The sequence below is a fragment of the Lissotriton vulgaris genome, chromosome 8 (assembly GCF_964263255.1).
Source record: "Lissotriton vulgaris chromosome 8, aLisVul1.2, whole genome shotgun sequence".
NCBI lineage: Eukaryota > Metazoa > Chordata > Amphibia > Caudata > Salamandridae > Lissotriton > Lissotriton vulgaris.
In genome coordinates this window covers 793,114,654-793,139,864 of record NC_141696.1, presented here as the reverse complement: position 1 = coordinate 793,139,864, position 25,211 = coordinate 793,114,654, and the positions used below count along the sequence as shown (strand labels likewise).

Here is a 25,211-nt window from a genome sequence, read left to right as displayed (position 1 = left end):
AAGGTGAGAGGGGGTGAGGGTGTGTGTGAGGGTGAGGGGGTGTGAGGGTGAGGGGGTGAGAGGGTGTGAGGTCGAGTGAGGGGGTGTGAGGGTGAGAGGGGGTGAGGGTGTGTGAGGGTGAGGGGGTGTGAGGGTGAGTGAGGGGGTGTGAGGGTGAGGGTGTGTGAGGGTGGGGGGGTGAGGGTGTGTGAGGGTGAGGTTGTGTGAGGGTGAGGGGGTGGGGGGTGTCAGGGTGAGAGGGGGTGAGGGTGTGTGAGGGAGAGGGGGTGAGGGTGGGTGAGGGTGTGTGAGGGTGAGGGTGAGGGGGTGTGGGGGTGAGGGTGAGGGGGTGTGAGGGTGAGGGGGGTGTGAGTGTGAGAGTGTGGGTGAGGGGGTGCAAGGGTGTGAGGGGGAGGGTACACGATTGGTTCGGGCCCCATGCTGGTGGGCTGAGTGCGAGGCCCTGGGCAGCTGCCCACGCTCCCCATGCCGAGCGCCGGCCCTGCGTATACGTACCTGCTTTTGTTATGTATATGTCTACTAGACCTCAATGAAACGTTTGTTGTTATCCTATCGTTTAAGCTATGTTTTTTTTTAACAATCCCCCCAATCTGTTGTTAACCTCGCCTATCCTTTGACAAATTTCTACCTCACCTACAGCTCAGCCCTGAAGCATGTTCCCCTCACCAGACACTTTATATGCAAATTTATATGCTTTTGTAGTGACCATGTTTATCAGACCACAATGGAACGTCTGTTTTATTGTATTGCATATTCTGTGTTTTTGATCAACTCTTGGAATCTTGTTTAGGCACCTGTGAAGCGCTCGGATACCTCCGGGTCTAGCCAATGCTATATAAAACCTGTAAAATAAAAATAAATAAATACCCAAAAGGAACCTCCGATCTTCTAACCTCGAACTGGCCAAAACCCCTCGCATCCGCAGAGCCAGAGCAGGTGAAAGATCCTTCTCACATTGCGGCCATAACCTGGAAAGAGCTCCCGGCAGGCGGCAGGCGGCAGGCATCAGACTCGCCCCCCCACCCTGAACACCTTCAGGAAGGCCCTCAAGACCTGGCTTTTCAACTCTCACGGGCGAGTAGCACGCTTAAAACCCCTGGTTGATTGATTTATTGATTGATTGATTGAAGATCTAGAACTTTCCACTCTATTTCTGAGCTTCGGAAGCAGTCTAATGTGTGCTTGCTCTCAATGTGTGTTTAGAACAAACACACATTGTTTACATACAGTAGAGTAGCAGAACCTAGCATAACATAATGCAAATTAATTTTAATGACACATTTTCTGTAGCTTAAGTACTAGCATTGAAAGATAAATTATATTTACAAACTTTAAGCCCTTCATTTAAACCCCATCATCTACTTTAATAATGCAGTGTCGCTCATTCAACACCAAAACGTCCCTCATTCAAACCTCAAATGTCTGCCATTTTTTTTTCAAAATGTCTTTATTTAAACCCAAAAATGTTCCAGATATTCCATATAATTTCAAACCCAAAGTGTACAACGCTCGAACGACAGTATTCATCCTCAGCACCGCTCAAAGCTAAGTCTCCGTACCAAAACCTGTAAACACCCCCTCCTTTAAATACCTCACACGATTAATATTATAAAAGTCCCTCGTTTAAACATGTTATAGTTAACAACAATAACATGAAAGAAAAAAGCTCAATAGACTATTGAACTACATTGCGTCGCTTGTATGGACGGGGGTACCAGGAACTACAATTTCATATAACATCATTTAAAGTGCTAAAAGGGCAGATATTTTGCCGGCAACAAACAGTAACACAAGTGAGGAACGAAGGAACAACAGAGATAACAGGCATAAGCTCGAATAAATCTATTTTTTAAGAAGAAAAGCATCGCCTGAGGAAATGCCGCACTCACAGAATTTCCGGCCCTTAATCTAAAACGCTCGCGCACTGCTCGTCGTGTCTTGACGCACGTGCCACTCTCACGATTCATGGTCCGTAAACTCCTGCTAACGAGCTTGCGCAGTGTGGCGGCCATGTCATACCCAGGCGAGATATCAGTATTTTCCTATGCTGTTACGAGATCAAGTATGCATTAATCTTCTCTACTCGAATTCCGAAAGCGAGGCACACTACCCTTTTGCGATCAAAAGCACGTGAACATATTGAAATAATTACATTTAAAAATAGACTATTTAGTGGGACAGAAAATGTCAAGGAATTAGACTTAAAACAAACTTCTTACGCACTATACTATCTAGAAAGAAGTCCAACCAGCGAAAGCCTAGTTATGGGTATAAAAAGATACAAAACACCTTCTGCGGCGTGCGAAAATCTACCCATGTGCATTTATTTATTATTTATTGGGTTGATTATATTGGGGGGGGCATTTCCGTCAGCAGATAGAGGTCTGACATCCACCCAATTACATACAGAAACAACAGTGGCAACTACCAATACTACTAGGAACAAGAGTGCCGCCGCGCTGCCCGTGGCGACCCGGAAGCTCTTGGCCGGCCGGCCAATCCGCTCGCGGCTGACCGGAAGTCCCGCCTCCCGAGGTCCGCGAGCTGCCGGCGCATGGAGCGCCCTGCCGTCCGGTGTAGGCCGGGTCCCCAGGAGGGGGCCGGGGAGAAGGAGGAGTGTGGCGCCTGTTGCGGGGCTCCTCTGACCTGAGGGAGCCCCGATTTAGATGAGGAGACGCGCTGTGAGGAGCCCCGCCGGAAGAGCGCAGTTGGTGAGTGGGGCCCAGGGCTGATGTGAAGTGCGTGCGTGCCTGTGTGTATGCCTGGTGGGGGGGGTGGGGGGGAGTGTGTGCGCGCGTGTGTGCGCGAGGGAACGTGTGTGCGCATGCGTGACTGTGTGTGATTGAGAGAGAATGCGAGGTAGGGGATAGTGTGCCTGTATGTGTGCCTGTATGGGTGCCGTATGCCTGCGTGTGCATGCGCGCGCCTGTGTGTGTGTGTGTGTGTGTGTGTGTGCGTGCGTGCGTGCATGCAGAGGGGTGGGGGCTGCCTGTGTCTGTGTGTGAGCAAGGGCTTTGCACCGCGCATGCGCAGCTACCAGACGCTCGCTCCCGAGGTGAAATCTGACCTCGTCAAAGCGCGCGTCTGGTAGCTGTCCACATTCCTAAATACGGGCCACAATAGGTCTGAAGCAGACACCTTCAATGCTCACGCATTGAGGGTAGGTCTGCTCGACCTAAAAAGGGTTGGGCTGCCCTTCTGAGCAATGTTCCTCTGCGCTGGTCGAAGAGGGTGAGACGGTAGCAGTACTCAAGAGTATAAGAGTCATCACGTGAGTAATGCTACTTTCCCCCTCCTCATTCTAGTTATCATTGAATGTGTTTAAAAGCAACCTTTCATCAACAACTTCTGAAGACTTCCATTACAAATCCCCTGAGCTTGAAACATGCATCTGAGAATTAATTTTGACTTGCGGATTAAGTAAGATTGAGGCTTCTATTCCGTTCCTAAACAATTTATTATGCTTCATTCAATCTGTTTTGCTTCATGTTAGTTTTAGATATTCATTTAAAACCTTATTTTTATTTGCCAAATTTGCAATATAGTTTCGGCACATAGTTTTAACATGAACTTATCTCTTGGGGTCTATTAAATGTATAATTTGCGTCTGCTTCTCACCAAATATTTGGCTTCCGATTTTATACACATCATTTAGCGCTATATGACTGTTACTCCTAGGTTTAAATACAAAGGAAAATACTATCAGCTGGTGAATACAAGTACTTCAACATGCTGTGTGGGCAGTTTGTTTTTGTTGCTTTAATGATGTAATGAACACATTCATTAACCTTAATGATGTGTGTATGTATATATATATATATATATATATATATATATATATATATATATATATATATATATATATATACACACACACACACAAACACGCATATATATACATACATATGCATGTATTTATAAACATTCGGTTATTTCAAGAAATTGATTCAGTGACATGCTGCTGTATTCTCGTATGAGATAGGTGCCACATAATTAATAAGTTAATCACTGCATCATTTTTCAACTTTTTACTCCGTCTTAAATTCAGTGGAATTTCAGGTTTTGCCATCAATGTTATGAAGGGACACCAATACTGAATATGAGTAAAATATTCCAGAAATACAGAAAATACATCTTCACATTAGTTCACTATAAATGGTAAAAAGTATCTGAACCATTAAGCAGTGTATGCTAGCTTGTTCGTTTCACCGTTCAAGATAAAGTGAGCTTGACATGAAGACAAACTAAGTTTGTACAATGATTATGATAAGAATGGCAGAAAAAAATGTTACAAGTCAAAAAAATTATTTATCATTCAAATTGACAGTTTGACTGCAATCGATCTTTACCCTACATTACCTTATACGAGCTATGATGAAAAAAGGACCCTGGATGTAAGTGCATAAGCCTTGACTACTCTTTGGATCAATATGCTGGATTTTATATTAAGGCAGACGACTTTAGTGATTTACAAGCAAAATATAAGAATATACCTGTAGTGACTTGCATGGAGTTAATTGAAAGCAATATTTTAAGAAAGCCCTTCAATGATTCATTGGTTCAATATAACTTAATTTCCACGTGTCTAACAGCTATAACTCATCTTCTAATAGTTACCATGTTTTTTCACAGAGTTCACAAAAAATGTGCCATGAAGAAAATAAGCCGTTAGGCACAGGTCTTACCAGATTTCCAAAATATCGTGTGGCCAGAGACACAGGACTAACAAGGACATGACTGCAACCACAACTGAACACTGTTGCTCAATAACTCCCCATATCTTGCAAATCACTGAAAACATCCTTATCATGGAGAAGCAGTGGTAGATAGTTAAACTCGTTTGCGACCACAACACAATCAAGCCAATTATACTCTAAAAAGTATATAATTAAGCTGACAAAATGCAGGTATTACCCAGAAAGTGTTCAGAATCTTCAGCTGCATCAGGCTAATGTTGAAAACCTGCACCAGGGAAGGTATATCATATTACAAGTTAACAGCATACATATATAAGACAGAACATACACATTAAGAGGGGTATAAGTGCAATATATTGTATGACCTCAACAGAGTTAACATAAAAGTAAGGTCATCGACAATCTACAATCAGTGGCATCCATTGACATCTTTCGACTGACTTCCAGACCACCATAAAGCAGAGTATAACACAATTGCCGCATTTTGGAGAATTGATAAGATGAATGTCTAAAAACCGTATGAAGCTGCCTTTAATACTCCATGTAACAATGTCCCTTTTTAAAAAAACTTTTTCTTTCACTTTGCCTTCAGAAGGGTCGACAGCACCACATTCAAAGGTGAAGGTTCATGCAATCAAGGTTAGGGATTGTTAAACAGTGAACACACCGTGGAGTGTAAAGACCAGTTTCATGTGAAATCCCTCAATAAATAATAACATGTAGTATAACAATCTTTTGCAGGATGCGTATTTACTGAGAAAGATACGCAAGACAAACTGCACTGCAATTTAATAGCACACAGAAGGATGGTGAAAATTCCACTTTTAGAACTGAGATTTCCTCCTGCTGTTCTATAAATTTACCTCCCTTCGAAGTAACACATAGCAACTCTCAATTAACGGTCAAAATATTTGGTAACTGCAGGAGCATTTATGCCAGATTATGCAGACCAGACCGAATTAAGTAAACCCAAGTTGTTTGCTTTTCCATGCACTTAAATAGGCAAGTAGACCTCGACCCTTAAATACTCTGGTTAGCATTTACCCTGCAAGCCATGCAAAGGTAGACGGCTCAATTTTTTTGTTGACAAAACAAACACATATTACAGGTAACAAAAAATAATTTTCTTACAGTTGATTAGGAAGGGTGGGTACCTTTTTTAAGGTGATTTACTGTTGAAACAAGCCAGGTTCGCAATGCAGGGAAATACAAGTCGAGCAAAACCTTGGCACTACGATATCTAATAGCAAGTTGCACGCTGTCAAAAACATAGGCAATTTGCCTTTTCTATCCCAGCTTTGTTTTAAAGTACTGTAATTGTGTAATGCATGACACTCTGAGATGAATGTGCATCTGTATCTTTGAAACAACACGGCCAGAAGATTCCTGGGGGATCCTTGCTATGTCCCCCCCACTCAATTTAATTTAGAAAATAAATGCTATTCTCCGAGTAAAGGCAACGACTGGGTTAATTAAAGAAACACTGAATGCTGCGAACACAGCATCAAAGGAGCAAGAGTTTCTCCTGCACAGGCAACAACCCAGCTTTTACGCCACTTTACTAGCAAAGAGTTCAGTAAGAGCTTAAACTGCTCTCACAGAGACATTTGTTAGCATACTGTGAAGGAGCATATATATATAAATCAATTTTTCTAAATGGGGAAATAGGCCGGAGTCTAAAATCTGACAGACACTCCATAATCAAGAATGAGAAAATAAACAAACTAGTCCATGATTAGGTTTTCCTTGGAAATAAGACAAAACTGAAGGTGGAAGTAGAATTGGTGCAGCCGTACGTCTCCTGACAAATTGCACCACCCTAAGCTCATCACAACAACGGTGATGCAATACATGTAAACTAGGCCATAGGGGAAAGGAATTGTTTTTATGCTCACTGTGGATTGGCAGAAGGAGGGAGGGTTCAGTTTCACATTATACACAAAATATGATCAGTGCAATGCCAACATTTTGTTTAAAAAAGGCAACACGTTCAAGCTGTCCATCCAACCGCATCACCCGCATCGGGAATGTAGAGTGCTCAAGCGTTTCCCAAGGGACAAAGTCAAAGCGTTCCCTTTTGAATGCACGCAGACGTGTCTTTCAAAATAAAGTTTTTCCAAGTTTTTGATTCCCTGGTACTTAACAAATGCTTCAGCAATCAAGTGCCTAGCTTAAAAAAAACACATTATCACCAATCTTAGTTTCTTCACATTCGACGTAGTAGCGGGTGCTTTGTTCCTGCTTGTTGGATTTCAAGGAATTTTACAGTTACTGCCTTGCAGAACATTCTCTTTCAAGTCCGGCTACCATGAGCCATGTTGGGATTCATGCGTCTGCTAGCAGCACAATGAGTGTGAACAATGATGCCATTCGGGTGTCGGACAAACGTTGGCTCACTGAAGGGACTTTGGCAAATCTGACATAACTGCTTGTCAGAAATAACAATAGGACGACCTCTCATCTTCACCTGCAAAAAAAAAAAAAAAAAATCAAACAAACACAAATGTTAAGTTACAGATTCCAAAAGCCCTGTTAAAGTGTGCATCAAAATTACTCAAACAGTAACTGAGATATGAACTCTACACTTGAAAAGAAATAATTTACTACAGTTACTTGTCTTCAAAAATACATCTTCCTCCAAACAATCCTAATATTTCTTATACACTTCACATAACGGAATAAAGCCATCCCGATTAGAGTGTTAAGTTTTAGATGACCAACATTGCCTGCAGGTTTCATACATCATCGTCTAATTAATCTTTTTAGTTTGATCATCCATTATTAGGTGCAGCGGTTGTGTTCAACATGACCCTACACTATGATGGTGCAGGGTAAATTATGATTATACAAGGGTCAAGGTATGAACCTAATTTAACATGAATCGCCCGGTCAGGTAGCAAATGCTCAGCAATGCATGACCTGGAGCTGCGTTGTGATTGTGAGGGTACCAGAAACTGTGTCTAATATGTATTGATGTAGGTGGAAGTAGCGTTATAATTGGATACAGATATGCTGAGGAAGTGATATTACCCAAGTGTATGGCCTGAAGTTATATATACGGTGGTGCAGTGGACTGTATCTACTGTGTACTGTTGAGCCATATTGGGTTTCTGGCGTTCTCATTGACTGATCAGGTGAACTGGTGTCATTGTATGTAATCAGTTTTTACCTACTAGTTGTTTAACTGTCCTGTGGAGATAAACACAGGGAGGAAGACAACAGTGAAGAAAACATTACAATTATACACATTTAGCTCTCATAGCAGGGTTTTAGTGACAAAGGAAACATTAAAAGATCTTAATGTATGTTACCTTCCTTTCAAAAGAGGAAAGGGTAGATTATGGAGGTGTCGATGGGTGTTCTTTCATCTGCTCAAAACACAATGAACTCTCCTTATGTGAGTCAAGATAGTTTAAGGATAGGCTCTCCAGTCAAGGGTTGCAATGAGTGAGTGGTGGGCCCTGGAGACCCCCCCCCCCCATTAGATTGGGTCGTCTTTGGGGACTCTCGTGGATGAAGGCAAAAAGTGGGTAGGGGAATTATTCGTAATTAATTTTTTTTTGTCCTCATATTCGCCCTTCGTGACCATATAGTAACAGAAAGATAGAGGAGATGACAGGAACACTGACCCAGATATACGGGGGGGGGGGGTAATAGAGATTCCTATCGGAGTACCCCGCAGTGCATAGCGTCAACCTCTTATTCGTCACATGGTACCATCTAGGCTAACTTGCTGCTATATAATACCCAGTTCGTAGCCGAAATCACCCTTATAGGGTATGTATAGCCAAAGGAGACCCTTCCAAGCAGCGTAATCATAGGACATGGGGGGAAAAAAAAAAAACATGCTACTATATTCCATGATTACCAATTCAATAGAAGCCAAAATCTTCTCTTATTTGGGTTCCCAGCTCTGATCATATCTAATTTTGAAGTCTGTAGCATAGAAGCACGCCAATCTGTTAGAAGTGGTGGTGTCTTATCTTTCCATCGTTTACATATTTCTCTTCTAGCCAGCAAACAGGCATAGAAGACCAATTTTTTACCCATGCCGCAAAGCTCTGGGAAAATGGCAAAAAAGACTAACATTGGGCAAGGACTAACTTGAGACCCTACAGCTAAGGAGAGGGACACACAGATCTCATTCCAGTATGATGTTAGGGATGGACACTCGAGAAACATATGTACATCTGATGCGGCTACCAAACCGCATCTGGGGCAAGCAACCAGAGCGTTATTAGGAAATTTTGATAACCGTAATGGAGAATAATACGCCCTGTGTCATGTGAACAGATGGTTGCGACGAAGCCATGAAGGTTTCACAATGTCCCCCAGAATTTTAAACGATTCTAGCCACAAGATCTCCGTATCAATATTAGTGATATATGTGTCCCAGAGCGAGTGGGGGAGCAAAAATTCACCATCAGACTCGTCTATCATAAGATTATACCAAAATGTGATCTCTTTCTTAAAGGGTAATTTATCTATCAGATGGGATACCAGATTACTCTCAGCACCTATTTTAAATCTGCCCCTACCCTGATTTTGAGTGTGTGCCCAGCTCTGAATTTGGAGGTATTTAAATCTTGAGAAACGCGTTCCTATTATTGAACTCAAAGCCTCCCATGAAAGTAACGTGCCTTCGACAAACAGGTCCCCCCATGATGTAAGACCCGCCTCTCTAACAGGTAGAGCTAGACGATCCAAGAGCCAAGAGGGAGATCCCAGAGAATCCCAAAGTGGAGCCCTACTGTGATAGTAGTCAAGTCTGAGTGCACGTCTAAAATTACCCCATGTTCTAGCTAGATCCCTCAGTACCTTTAGCTTGACTTTTTTTAAAATATTTGGGATCACCAAACTTTAACAAAAAATTTGCAGGCCTAACTTTTTCCCCTTTAAGAAGTGCTGAAAATAGTTTCCCACACCCAATGCAACTAGGGGTCTTTAAAAGCATCCTGACGTGGGAGAGTTGAAAGGCCCATCCATAATACTGCAAATCTGGTGCCGCAAGGCCCCCTTTTTCTCGGCGACGTCTTATCTTCTTCCAGGCCAATCTGGGTGTATGACAGCTCCATATAAATGTGTTTATTTCAGCTTGGAATTTTGCAATCATGGATGGATCAAAACAAAAGAGGGATAGTGCTAAACAAAAACATAATCTTAGGTAAAATAGTCATTTTAACCAGGTTAGACCTGCCTAACAGGGAGATAGGGAGAGCTGACCATGTTCTCATCAACATACGACACTCCTTAGCCACAAGGGCAAAATTTAAGGGGACGATCTTATTAATATCCGCATAGATATTTAAACCCAAATACCTCAGGATAGAACTAGGCTGTGCCACTGCCACCGGCACAGGATGATTCCAAACCATGATATCGGTTTTAGAAGCGTTGACTTCATAGCCAGATACTGCCCCAAACTCTTCTGCAATGGCTATCGCTGTTGGAAACGCCGAACTCAACTCGGATGAGAAAATGAGAACATCGTCCGCATATAATGCGACTTTCCGCTCCCACCCTTCAAAAATAAAAGGTTTTATATTAGGGTTATCACGAATTAATTGGGCAAAAGGTTCTATATATAAATCAAACAAAAGAGGGGAAAGGGGACACCCTTGGCGGGTTACGCGCGTAATACTAAATGACTCTGTTAGTTCCCCATTAACCAATAATGAGGCGGAAGGGTCTTTATATAAAAGTTTTACAGCCCGCCTAAAATTATCACCTAAGTTAAACTTTCCCAGGACCTCCGATAGGTACACCCAATTTACCCTATCGAAGGCCTTTGTGGCATCGAGCGTGAGAACTGCCAGAGGAAGAGATGTGGACGTGGCCATGTCGATTGCGCCGATGAGGTCATAAGTCAGCTCATATAGCTGCCGGTCCTTTACAAATCCCTTCTGGTCCATATGCAAGATGTTATTTGCCACCGCTCCCAGTCTATTTGCTAGCACAGATGCAAACATTTTATAATCCGTATTAAGAATTGAAATCGGTCTATATGACCCACAGTTACTTGCTGGCTTGCCCGGCTTTAGGATCAAAGTTATGGAGGCCTTATCCCAGGACGTGGGGGGCAAAACACCTTCCAGCAGAATGTTATTAAACAGATCCGTTAGATTGGGAAGGATTGTTGAACAGATTACTTTGTAGATTTCAGATGGTAGCCCATCGGGTCCTGAAGCCCTACCTTTTTTGCTATTAAAAACAGCCGACCGTACTTCCTCCAATGAAAAAGGGCACTCCAGGGCGTTTCTTTGTTCTGGCGATAGGGCAGGAAGGGAAATCCCAGACAACCATTCCATTGCTTGATTTGGTTGCACATTCTTATCCTCACAATATATTTCGCTAAAAAAGCTCCTGAAATCCCCTCTAATTCCCTCATCAGTAGAGTGTATTACACCATCCTTACTAATGGAACTAATATTATTTCGGACCCTGTCTGTCTTCGCCTTCCAGGCCAGGAGCTTACCCGCACCTTCCCTGTATTCAAAGTGAGCCAATTTGCTGGCCTCCCATCTCTCCATGACCCGCACATTCAAGACTGAGGAAAGATCTCCTTTTAAAACCGTTAGCTTATCCTGCAGGTCCTCTAATGTGGCCCCAGATGCTACTGAGTACCTGTCGATTTCTGCTTGAACTCACTCAATCTCCAATTCAAGCGAGGCTACTGATTCCCTATATATCTTGTTTTTATATGCAGTTTTGTTAGTTAGATACCCCCTTAATGTAGATTTAAACGCATCCCATGTGATGCCAGGTAGGGCTGAACCCTGATTAATCTCCCAAAAAGAACTTAACTTCCTGATTTAGTGCATCTATAATGTCAGATGAGGCAAGAATTGATCTATCGAAGGACCAGTTTCTCAGAGAGGCCCTGGACATGACCTCGAGCTCAAGAAGGATGGCTGTATGGTCGGAAAGATGGAAGGGTAAATGACACACTGATTTAACCTGTTTAACCAAGATATGACTAATCAAAATGAAATCAATACGAGACTGATGGTGAAATCTATAGTTCCTGAAAGTGACCCCCCTTTGAGACTCATGAAGTGTCCGCCATATATCGTTGTAGTTTAGTGCTTTCATATGGTCTAACAAAAAAGTCCTAGTTTTAGATAAAGTTTTGGCCCTATTGGAAGGTGACTTTTCCAGCACAGGGTCAAGGACTACATTGTTATCACCTGCCAAGATAACCGTCTCTGGGAATAGGTATAGTTGTGAGAAGAGTGTGGATGGAACTGATGGATCATCCTGATTCGGGCCATAGTATCCTACTATAGTAAATGGCGAACCTGAGATAATAACTGAGGCTATGGCCCATCGGCCGTAAGGGTCCACCTGCTTAGAAACCAACCTCGCCCTAATAGATTTTTTAAAAAGGATGGCCACACCCCTAATATGTGATGATTGTGATGTAACAACCCCAAAGTCTATCCACCTATTCTTACCCAACAGATTTAGTATTTCGGCTTCTGCCAAATGTGTCTCCTGGAGCACTATTATTTGCGCTGCCGAGTCTCGTAAATATTGCATTATATTATTTCTTCTTGGACAAGTTCGAAGACCATTAATGTTCCAGGACAAAATACGGAGTTTATTCATTGTGTTGACATTCCCACCCGAGCAACAAGATCACAAGGACCAATGACCAATATTGCCATACTCCCATATATAAGTTATGTAATAGCTTACAACTGTCTTTCACCTCTCGAAAATATTTTTGAGGACGTTTTAGAGGACATTTTTAAAATTTTCCACCCCCCCTAACCCCCCTCCCACTCCAAACCCCCCTCCCTCGGGAAACCCCCACTCTATCTATCTGGAAAACCAGAGAGATAGCACCCTGCTATGGACTCCCGCTAAAACCAACCACGAACTCCAGGGACAATAAACAAAGAAGGAATCAACAAAAGCAAAATTTAGAGCCCTAAAACATAATACTTTATACTAAATTAAATTACCCCCCCCAAAATGTGACCCTTAAGTTAGAGCGACCACCAAGCCTATCACTGTGCGAACCAGAATGTGATACAGTACTAGGGCTTACATTTTTTTTTTCCCCTTTTTCTACTGCCCTTTCCCCCCCTTTTTTTTTTTTCTTTAACCTCCTTCCTTTTCCCTTCTCTCCTATATTTTTGTTAAACTATGTATGTTATCTTTTTATTTTTATTTTTATTTAGACATTTTTGCCCATCACCGTTTTATTTTGATAATCTCCCACTTTTTTTTTCTTTTTCTATTTCTATTTCATTGAGTCATGTGCCTGTAGGGGATCTCAACCTCAAATCTATCATAGAATAAATATTAGTACGTCTGTCAAAACCAAAAAAAGAAGGAAGAAAAATACTGCAAAAGACCCAGCAGGGTAAATATGAAGAAGCCCAAGCTACTTAGCTGGTCCCGGCCCCCTCCCCATGGTCAGCAGCAACTCATCTGCAGCCTGCACTGATCTTATATTATGTATAGTATTCTTGTACATAACTCTTAGTGCTGCCGGAAATACTAACTGAGCAACAGCCCCATGGCTTCTAAAGGCCTCCAATCTCTTGCCTAACTCCCATTGTTTGTCGAGTGTGGTTCTAGATAAATTTGATCTGATCTGAAAGTTGAACCCTTTAGCGCTTACAACCTTCTGTTTCAACGCAATATTCAAAATGGATTCTTTGAGAGAGTAGGTAAGAAAGTTAACCAGAACCTTTCTAGGTTTTACCCTCTGGGGGTTCCTTCGGAACGGCTCTCTATGGATGCGCTGGATGTCTAAGGCTATTTCCTGTTCGGTCAGGTCTAGTCGCAGTGCTTCCTTTAGCAGAGAGACCACAAATTGCTTGATATCTGATCCCTCTTTCTCCTCTGGAATATTCAGAATACGCAAATTGTTCCCCCGGGCATTATTTTCTAACGTTTCCATCCTATCAGACAAACTCTGATTCTCTTGTCTAAGGCCCGCTATTTCCGCCTTTGTAGCGTCCATATTAATGGTCACTTCTGTAACTTTATCCTCAAGGACTTCTGTCCTAGTGGTAAGGGTGCCAAGCTTATTGTCAAGAGATTCACAAAAGCAGCGGATATCAGCTTGGTTTGATACAGAGGTCTCAAAGCCCTTTTTAATGTCTGCGGCCAAAGTTGAAAACATTGCCTGAAAGGAAGCCTGAAGTGTGGTGACCAAATCCGTATTCGAAGCATGGGATGCGTCGTAGGCAGAGCCTGTACCTCCCCCAGCCATTAGACCTGCTGTTGAACCAGCTCCTTGGATGACTGACTGCAAACTCAACCCAGACGCGACAATAGGAGGGGCAAAAGGGAGTGGAGGAGCCAGAACCAAAGAAAAAGGTGCAGACAACGCCAAATCACTCGGAACATGACAATCCACGAACTCGGTTTGGCACGTCTCTCCTAACCTTGGGGAGGTCCCACGATCCAAAATGCTGTTATTGTCACGATTGTCATTAATAGCGTTATTACTGGCTTTATCGCTACTGACAGTGGCATTGTTGTTATTGCTATTGTCATTGGGGCCGCCCCACACCTTCTAGTGAGAGATTAGATATGGGATGATCCGGACTCTCCATGTTCTCCATAGATGACTTTTCAACTTCATTAGTGGCCATCCGTGCTTCCGGCGTAAGATCACCTACTACTTGACCCTGTAAACCGGGAGGGGGGGGGGGGGGGGGGGGAGGGGGGTATTGTCACCCAACACTATCAGTTGAGGCACCACCTTAAAATAAGATTGCAGTGAGGGAGTTATTTTTGATACAGAAGCAGAATTCTTCCCTTTACACTTTTTTGCTAGCTTAGGGGTGTATGCCCGCTTCACTTTAACTTGCCCTGTTAAATATGTTGACAATTTTTTACTGTCCGCACTAATGCTGGTATTAATGCCTGCAGGCGACTTTAAGGTCAACTCCCCCTCTTTTGAAAGATCAATGTCTTTGGTGTTTTCATCAGTAGTTACACCCATACATTTCCCTTTTCCTCTTGTGCTCCCTTTCCCTCTTCCTCTACCCCTCCTATGGACCCCCCCAGTTGCTATTGGTTTGCCAACAGCCCTCGCCACACCTTCCAAGCCTCCCACTTCAACCCCGTTACCGCAGATATTGCTCTGGTGTTGATGCAGGGCTTGAAGCTTCTCTTCCTCCAGAGCTTCTCCCTCCTCACCCTGCTCCTCCCTTGTAGTGGCAGCAACAGGCGTAGGAGCAGCCAGACAACGCCGCTCGAGCAGGGCTCCCCGAATACGGCGACCCCTCCTGAGCTCCAGGGCGGCCAGTGACCAGATCCACCCCTCTGCCGGGAAAAGCAGGGGCTCCCGCGCCAAAAGGTTAGCTGTCCTGGAGCACACAGGCTCCTGTAAACACTCATCCGCCGCAGGCTTTACAGGCTCCTCCCCCAAACACATGAAGAGCGGGTGTATGGCTAGGAGATGCCACCGCTTGAAAGAAGAAACCGCTAATCTGCTAATCCGCCTAATCCTCTATTGTTACACAAACACTGCAGCGGAATAGCGGAAAATCATGCCGGGGCTCAAACATGCAGAATCTCGCTAAGAAAGGTACGTCCTGATATCAGCAGTCGCGGGAGCCCATAAGCAGAGCACCGCCGCGGCTCAACCCGCCGCCGCCATGTTTCCCCCTGGAATTATTAAAGTCTCTAAGAAAGAGGGAGGGATTTTTGGTAAAATTAGCGTTGCCAACATACGATGGAAGAGAAACAGGGTGGAATGACAATGGAAAACACAGCAGTAATACAATCCAGAGCATCATCTCTAAGGTGACTGACACGGCTAGTTTAGAGGTTTCCAGTGGAATATTCAGTTTTGATGCACCTCTTGCTAGGACATCCCGGATTGTACTGATGCCATCCACCGGGGAAGCATGAGCTGGGGATGCTGGTGGATATGTAGGTGGGTATGAAGAGTGGATAGTATCAGTGCTTGTGAATGGAGACGTGATCTCGATGGAGTTCTATGAACTCCTTCAGGTGAACGTTTAGGTGGCATTGGACACAGTGGGAAAATAGAGGATGGCTTTGACACCATTTTTAGTGCAGACAAATTTAAAGGCAGGAGCCTTTCTTGAACAGGACCATCAAGCAGAATAACTGGTTCTATAGGAATAAAAGATAAAGGATGATAGCTTGGCACTATCGGTCTCACAATTTTGGCCACCTCTAAATGGTAGTCTCCTTCCTGATGAGGTTGGAGATAGACACATGCATGCTATTGGTGTCCCAATAGATGAGTGAGTTGAAGAAAGTGAAAAGCACACTATTGATGAGGAACATGATGGTGTGTGGATTATAGAATGATGGGAACCTACAGTGACATGTGATGACTCTTGACATGTCCTAAACATTGAAAGTAATTACACCGGCAACAGTCTCTGATGATGTCGCAAGTATTGTCGACAACGAGCATTTTTCGACGGTCTTTGTATATCCGATGATAAGGATCAACAATGATACTTCACCATCGGCCTTGTTTTCAACTCCAAACCTTTTGAGGTCAAAGGAGTCTCATGCTGTGAAGAGACTTGTTCTGTGTCTTGATGCCTATGGTAGAATGGTGTTATGTTGAATCTGATGCAGTCAGCAGTATTGTGATTGAGGAGGTCTACTGTGCTCACTTACCTTTTTTTCTTTGAGGATTTCCTTCTGGAAGGATCATTGTGGGAGCATAATTGTTTAGGCAGAAACTTACGAAACAATTTCCACTCTTGATAGACAAATCCAGGGGGTTGTCATTAATACTATAGACAATTGATTTCATCACACTGGGTTATGATGCATGAACAACAGATCTATAAACAGTGCTCCGGGTCCAAGCAGACAGCGGAAGATCATTCAAATGATTATCGATGAGATCTCACAATGCAGATCAAAGATTTTCTGCATTTCTGGGGGTTTGTGATGATAGAAGTTGGTATCTATATCTACAGGATGCAAGTCCCAGCCATTTGTTAGGCCCACCACCTAGCGCATCTGACTCCAAAACCTGATGGCCAAAGCATTTGGCCATGTCAAATTTACTTAGAAGTAGAGTACAGCTTTCACTGACACCCATCACAAAGTCCTCAAGCTTCCTGAGCCCACTGGGCACAAGGTATGGCCTTTAGTCAGAACATGTGCTTAGACTTTCTACCACCATTGGAGTGGTGTGGCTCACTGGTTAGAGGCGGCAGACCCGAGAGCAGAGGAAGGCCTAGGACCAGGGTTCATTTCCCGACGCGGCAGGGTTGTGGACCAGGGTCAGCGGACTCGATAATTCTCACCTCGGTGCCTACTCTAACCAGGGATCACACTCGGCAACTCTGGGCATTAGCTTGCCTCATCTCCACAACGGCCCCCCACATACGCCGGGGATGCCTGGTTACACCTTGGAGATACCCAGTAGGGACCATCTCACAGGGAAAGCCAGGACGGGTTCCTCAGCGGTCTACTGCGCAGAGATACTCCTTCGGGAGTCGATTCTAGCGCATTACAAACCCACAATTAATAAATTAATTGATCACAGAGTACAGCCCCAAATTATTACCAATTGCATGGTGTAGGCTTCAGGCAACTTTCTTGCCATTCTGGTTTTTCAATCATTCTCAATCTTAAATGCAAACCAAATTAAAACTTGTGGGACCCCCTCTCCCGCCTATACGTTTCTACCTGTGAACTAATCTACATGCAACTTTCCGTTAACAAACTCAAGAGATCGTATTTAGCTTTATGATAGCTTTGTACAGACTGGTCACAGTTTTAAGCCACCCAACATTACTTTTTCTACAGATGTACACAAACAAATTAATAGAAAATTACACACTTTGTACAGGCAACACTGCATGTTCCTGTGAGCACTGCAAACTGATGCAAGTGCAGAGCACACAACAGAGCTAGGATTAACGTTAGAATTGTATGTATGGTTTCCAGTCAAAACGGAATAGAACCAATGAAGCCCCACCAAAGTGAATATTGTTTTTCAATGGAAGCTGCAAACTACTGAATTTTGTCTGCACGTATTGTGCTTCAGCATTCTCTGGCATCAATGTAGTTTAAGTGCAGTGCTTATTCTTAAGCACTTGCCCATGATGAATGCTCATTGTATTCCCAACTTAGGGGCATGGTAAAACACCCAATGTATCTTTATGGCCAAGACCTTAATTCCCTTGCCCCCAGATCTTTGCTTGCATACTTATCTTTGGGGGGTCAGCCAGCCTTTCTATGCATGCTGCTGTGTGTCTGGAAGCAGACTTGCACCTGGTCTCCGAGTCTGCTCTCAGGCAAGGGTAAGAATTGTTGCCATAATGTCATTCTCATTCACTACGAGTAAACTGGAGCTTTTCTCTCTGAAAGTTCAGTGATCGAGTTTGTGGCAAAAAAGATTTTTTTTGAAAATACCTCACAATATCAATGTACTCTGATAATGTGCGACACCCAACACTCTGTTCTTAGATTTACATCCCAAAGCTCTGAAAATGGACATCAATATGTTTCGAATGGGTCCACATGTAGCTGTAGGAGAGGGGCCTTTTTTGCATGGTTGCCCCCCACTTTTTGACTGATGTTGATGCTCTTTGACTAAGTGTGCCCTGGGTTCCTGCCAACCAGGTGCCCATGGCCTATGTTTGTTTTCCTAAAACAGTTCTGTTGCACACCCAATTGGCAAATCTCTGGCCACATGTAAAAGGCATGGTGACCAGGGAAGGAATCAGAGGACTGCAGCACATATTGTGGCACAGTTAGAGGCTCTGACGTTCTAAATCGCTCTCACAATCTCTCTCTCACAATATCTTAATATCTATCTCTCAATATTTCTCTCAATCACACACACACTCTCTCACAATCTCTCCGACTCAACCTCACTATCTCACTTTCTATCTCGCTCTCTCTCACAATCTCTCTCTCTGTGCCATGGCTACAACCCACTGCCTATGGCATAGGTAAGCCAACCCTCTAGCTGGGTGCACTATACCACTGGCGAGTCCATTCTTAGACATTGTGTGCAGTAAAGCCATAAAGAGTACATGGTATGGGAGTTTGTCATTACGATGTCCTCAGCACCATAATGGCTTTACTGACAACTGGGTACTTTAATATCAAACTTCTCAGAACATTCAACCCACACTGATGCCAGTGTGGGATGTAATGCCAAATGAACTCAGAGGGCCTCTTAGAGATGCCCACTGAAATAAATCTAGTGTCCTGCCTGACTGGCTACTACTGTCTGCCACCCCCAGACATGTTTCTGGAACCCTGGGCCGAGACCCTCCTGCTCTTGGGGTCTTGAAACAATGCACATCCTGGGCAGAGGTGCCAAGCCTTCTCCCGCAGGTTGGGCAGGGTCCACGTAGAGGAAGATTTAAAGGTTTGCCGCCTTGGTGAGCTGACCCAGCCATTTGCTGCTCCCAGCAACTGGCCCCCACCGGTTCTGACCCCCACTTTGGGCAGAAGAATCATCGGAAAAACCAAGATAGGATAAGGGGTGTGCCCACCTTTTGCAACCCTACCCCTCAAAAGGGGGAGGTGAGGCACAACTCTCAGTCCCTAGAAGAACGGAGGTTTTTGATCAGTAAAAGGGTGCACTGCCTGTTTATACGCATAAAGTTTCAGAAAACAAGAGTTTCTAGGTGCTGTACGGCGAGTGGACAAACCCAAACCACTCCTATGAGTAAGTAAACTACTCCTAATAAGTAAACGGTTTGCCGCAGCACTCTGTAAAGTAAAGACGTTTTGTACAATGACAATATACAAGCATGTTCCAGAGCACCAATTGACAGAAGTTAACAAGTTCCACAAGATGAGTAAATCTTGGAGTCTTTAATGAAGATTACAGCCAGCCGACACGTGTTTCATCGCCTTTGCGATTCATCAGGGCTAGATGGCCGTGTCAACATCCGAAGGTCGCTTAGCTGGTGATAATTCCAACCCAGCCGGGCCTTCTCTAGTAGCACTAGTGTGAGTGCGTCCAGAAGCGGTGAAAGTCCTTATATATATATTTAGACAGCATATGCGTTTTAAGACGGGCTCGGAAATCACTCGGTGTCTTTCACCAAACTTTCGAAACTTCTATGGTCAGAAGTGTGCCATATCAATTCAGTAGCAGGAAAACCTGGTGCGGTTCCAAATATAATTAGTATCGTAAGCCGTGTGCGGCGTTTTCACGAAGCGACAAGCTAGTGCAGCTTTTCCCGGGCCCGGTTCAGTCAACTCTCAGTCCCCGCCATCTTGAAGATGGGGAGACCCAGCCAACCAAATTGAGGCTTATGCTCCCTCCCACTGGAGGGTGATATAAGAGGGGAGGTGTACGCACCCCAGGGAAGGGATCCATTGGTCCCAACCTGTATCTATCTGAAACGCCCCTAAATGTAGGATTTAGGGGCAACCCCGAACCTTGCCTCCTCAGACAAGCAAGAAGAAGAAGGTGCTGAAGGAAGAAGGAGGACACAAACTGCCTTGGCCCCAGCCCTACCAGCCTGTCCAGACCATGGCCTGCCCTAGAAGAATCCAGGCGTGTCCTGCACCCAGCATCCCCCCAGAACCCAGAGGACTTGTTGTGTCTTCCCTTAAAAGACTGTCTCCCATGAGCACCAGACTTGCTCAAGAAACAGACTCCGGCTCCAGCCAAATCCGCGAGTCTGCACCACACGCTCACTGCCCAAGTTAGAGTGGCCCAACACCACAAGGAGGTCTCCCAGACGATCCTGACCTGGGATCTTGTGGTCCCTGACCTACCTCAAGTCTCCTGACGATGCCTGCAGTCCCTATCTGGAGGATCCTCCGGACCGCACCCGGAGCCGGTACGAAAAACCTGATGGCAAAAGACAGCCCTGCACCCGACGACCCACGTCCTTCGGTGGCCTAACCAACAGTGTCCTGGCATCCCTCAACTTCCCAACTTACCTCTCCTACCGGGGTCGCCTCCAGAAGATCTTCATGCCTGAGCCTGCAGTGTTTTTTCTGCCCGGAGCTTCCCCATTGAAACGAACAGTGCTCCAGACGTCGATCCAGCACCCTCTATCTGGCCACCCCTGTGCCACTGTGGGTGCACCTTGTGTGCCATCTTGGATCGCCCTTTGCCCTGAGCTCACTTCCAGGAGCTTTGCTCCCTCAACCTCGTGGCCTGCTCGTAAGCAGCCACCATCCAATGGCCCCCCTATCCCCATAGGCGAATACTGGGCCTTAGCACACTGCACCCGACCGCCCTAGTGCTGCTGAGGGTGCTTTTGGAGTGCATCCTTGACCCTGGGGGAACCCTCGTTCTAACCCCAGAAATCCCCAAAAATGTTTACTTACCTGCAAAATGTTTACCCTATTTTTCCCCATAGGACTGTATTGACTGTTTTCCTCTGAAAAACTTCTAAGCGATGAGGGTGTTTTTTATGGAAATCTAAGAAACTGCTCTACTTGCCTTTTATCCAGGAAAGGTCCCAGTGTGATATCTAGGCATATCACACTGAGTAGAAAACGTAATCCTGAAAGTAATCCAAAAGTAATTACAACGGTATTTGCACATTGCATTCCTGTAAGAAAAGGCATTATTCATCCAGCTTGCTTTTGAAGAATCGGTCTTGAAAAACACAATAATATTTACCTGTACCAAGTCCTGCTTGGTTCTATAAATCAAATACTACAAAGAAATTTTTTTGATACAAACAATTGGTCTGAGTTCAGTATGAGTGTGTGACTTCATTTCTTACCTGAGTAAGTACAATAAATGCTTAACACTACCCTCTGATAAAGCCTTAATGCTCACCCACACTACCACAAATAGAGAGTAAGGTATTATCTTCTTTAACTTCTGTAAGCCTTTGGGGATCCACTGGACTCTGTGCACACTATATCTTACTTTGGTATAGTATATACAGAGCCAGCTTCCTATCAATCAATCAATCATAGGCATTTATAGAGCGCTCTACTTACCCGGAGGGTCTCAAGGCGCTAGGGGGGGGGGGGGGGGGGGGGGGGGGGTGCTGCTGCTACCCGAACAGCCAGGTCTTGAGCTTCTTCCTGAAGGCGAGGTGGTCTTGGGTCAGGCGCAGGTCGGTCGGGAGGGAGTTCCAGGTCTTGGCGGCCAGGTAGGAGAAGGACCTTCCTCCTGTTGTCGTTCTTCGGATGCGGGGGACGGCGGCGAGGGTGTGACTGGCTGATTGGAGGTGTCGTTTGGGAGCGTAGAAGTTGATGCGGTTGTTGAGGTAGCTCGGGCCTTGGTCGTGAAGAGCTTTGTGTGCGTGGGTAAGGAGACGGAAGGTGATTCTCTTGTTGACCGGGAGCCAGTGCAGGTCTTTTAGGTGTCCGGAGATGTGGCTGTGTCGTGGGATGTCGAGGATGAGTCTGGCTGAGGCGTTCTGGATCCGTTGGAGTCTCTTCTGGAGCTTGGCGGTGGTTCCGGCGTAGAGGGCGTTGCCGTAGTCCAGACGGCTGGTGACGAGTGCCTGGGTGACAGTCTTCCTGGTCTCGGTGGGGATCCACCGGAAGATCTTCCGTAGCATGCGCAAGGTGTTGAAGCATGACGAGGAGACGGCGTTGACTTGCTTGGTCATGGAGAGGGAGGAGTCCAGGATGAAGCCCAGGTTGCGTGCGTGGTCTGTCGGTTTGGGTGCGGTGCCCAGGGCGGGGGCCACCAGGAGTCGTCCCAGGCGGAGGGCGAGGATCCCAGGATGAGGACTTCCGTCTTGTCCGAGTTCAGCTTCAGGCGGCTGGTCGACATCCACTCGGCTACCTCTTTCATTCCTTCGTGAAGGTTGGCTCTGGCGGCGGCGGGGTTGTTGGTCAGGGAGAGGATCAGCTGGGTATCGTCGGCGTAGCAGATGATGTTGAGGTTGTGTTGACGTGCGATGGCCGCGAGGGGGCTCATGTAGACGTTGAAGAGGGTTGGGCTCAGCGAGGATCCTTGAGGGACGCCGCAGATGACTTTGGTGGCCTCTGACTTGTACGGTGGTAGACGGACTCTCTGTGTTCTTCCGTCGAGGAAGGAGATGATCCATTCCAGCGCCTTCTCCTGGATTCCGACGTTGCTGAGGTGCTGCACTAGGGTGCGGTGGCAGACGGTGTCGAAGGCCGCGGAGAGGTCTAGTAGGATGAGGGCCGCTGTTTCTCCGTTGTCCATCAGGGTTCGGATGTCATCGGTGGCAGCGATGAGGGCGGTCTACAGCAGCTGTTACTAAATTTGCAGCCTGTTAGGGATATATTAACTGCTCGGTATGCCAGAGATGTCCAAACTTGTACATTCACTGAGCTAGTGACGCAGAAAGCAAAAATGGGTGCATGGATACCTTCCGAGATTATGCGCTGGTGCAGAACATGCTCATTATACAGCTCCTGTATCGTTAAGTTCAACTTTAATTTCTAAAATTAAACTTGAAACTATAAGTGCTGAAACACGGTTTTGAACACATGGCAACATCATGTGTAAATCACTGTGATCCCATTCAGTGGCAACATGTAGAGACATGCTAACCCCTCAAAGTGAAAAACACATGAGAACACTGCATGTGAGCCATTCACAAACATGCCTGCCAGAAGAATAGCAGTCCTTGCAATAACTTAAAAAAATATTTAGAATGCAACAGTCAACCATGTAAAACGTGCCAGTTCATCTCCTATAACACACTAGTTTGACTTCATCGAAAGCTTGACCAATATAGGCAAATAGCAATGGGAAGCAGGATCAGGACCAAGCAAAACACTAATCCAATCCTTTCTTCACATCTTCAAACTAAGAATATGTGTGGGTCTTATTATTGTAAATAGGAGTGTATCCTATTTAGAAATCTCTTTGCAGACAATCAATGCCATAAGTTTGAAGAAAAAAAAGAAAAGGAAAGAGTTAAATGCCCACCATTTACCTTTCATCTGCTACAGTTAAACCACAACAAGATGCAAACATACCTCCAACCATTTCAATGGACAAACAAGCATTTACAATGCAATAGGTCTCACAGTGACATTGTTTAGAGCTATTAGTATTGCAAATGACATTCTTTTTTATATTGTTTTTCTTTTCTAAAAAGTATACAGTATATATTAGCAATCATGCACCATCAGAATTTAGATGAATGAGTGAGAAAAAAACAATTAAAAAACAACACAAAGCAATAGAACGTTGTATTATACTGATAAAAAAACGGGATTATATGCATTTATGATTGTTGCATTTATTTGCGAGGGGTCTGTGTTTGACTGACAAATTATGTTAAAGTGACAGTGAATATAAATTGCTAAATTATAAGGTGTTTTTGCTTAGAATCTCTTAAGCAAAATAGCAGTGTGGGGGCCTGCACTGTCTCCTCACTGCCGTGCACTCTGTGCACAACAGGCAACTGCGCTGGCATGCCTGGGCCTCTCAAAACTAAAGCAATATCTGCAGGAAAGCACCTGGAAGCCCCCACACCCACTAATCTGTAATAGCCTTCCACTGGGCCCCTCCCCCACTGCAGGGTGGTTTTACGCACCAGCAGCAGGCACCTCCAAGTCTCATTTAACGTGTTTATCGGGTGCGAGTCTCACTTCACTGAGTGAAGTATGAATGCTTCAGCATAAATAATACTGTTTTCTGTCTAAATTCCAGTCCCAAAAGACTGCTTAGGCCTAAGGGAGGAACTCTCCACCAAATAATTAAATTCCTAGAAACTAAGCATGCAAAAGTAACAAGTATTGCAAAGTTTGCCTCCGTTCTTGTATGGATCACACCGGACCCTGTGAAGACAATACTCCCCCACTTATTGAAGGGATGAGATTGCGCTATGATCCCGGGGGAGCTATGCCTCCCCTCCCCCCCCTCCTAATGCTGGTGAAAACGTCACTGTAACATTTACTTGAAACGAAACAAGAACAGAATGAGGGCATGATTATCGAATGCATTGTAAATTCAGGGGTATATTTCGTGAGGTAAATGATAACTTCACATGGGTACTACAAATGTTTTAAATGGGTTGCGATGTGTCCACAGGATTTAACCGAAAACATGCTCTCTTTAAACTGGAGATATGAATCTGCAGTCCATTTTTATGGCAGCTGAAATTGTTCAGGGTGGTGATGGCGGCTATTCATCCTGGAACTGCAGTACTGTATAACTAACATCTGTCAACTGCAAGATGGGGTCGATAGAATTCAACAAGACATGCCAAGGTGGAGCGACAAACACAAAAGCTCACCTTCTTGCGCCTCATCTGAATGTCCGTGCACTCCGAAGAACAGCACTGGGCTTCCGCCGCCGGCCCGAAAACCGGAAGTTTGGGAGCGTCACGCCTGTCGTGGGGCGGAACTTCCGCCCCACAACAGGTGTGAAGGGAGCAGTGTTGACGCGGGGCTCCCATGCCTGAGGGAGAGCCCAGTGTGTGCCAGCAGATGTAAAGAAGTGGCATCTGAGGCCGCCGATGCAACTGCGGGGCTCCCATGAGTGAGGGAAGCCAGGTGTGCCAGGTGATGCGGCTTCCGTCACTCCGCCGCATCACCTGGCGGAGTGACGGAGCCTGTAGCAGCGCAGCGAGAAAAGAGCCCGGTGAGTGGGGGTGTGTGCACGCGTGT

At 45.0% G+C, this 25,211-nt stretch overlaps 1 protein-coding gene across 1 annotated transcript in view; it reads right to left on the bottom strand.

The window, feature by feature from the left end:
* Positions 1 to 4,016: 4,016 nt before the first annotated feature.
* TGFBRAP1 (transforming growth factor beta receptor associated protein 1) overlaps positions 4,017 to 25,211 on the bottom strand; it is a 255,012-nt gene continuing 233,817 nt past the window's right edge. Inside the window, exon 11 of the mRNA XM_086934675.1 lies at positions 4,017 to 7,164. Within this exon, the coding sequence (XP_086790801.1) occupies positions 6,991 to 7,164 (174 nt within the window). The 3' untranslated portion in view covers positions 4,017 to 6,990. The remainder of the gene's footprint in view (positions 7,165 to 25,211) is intronic.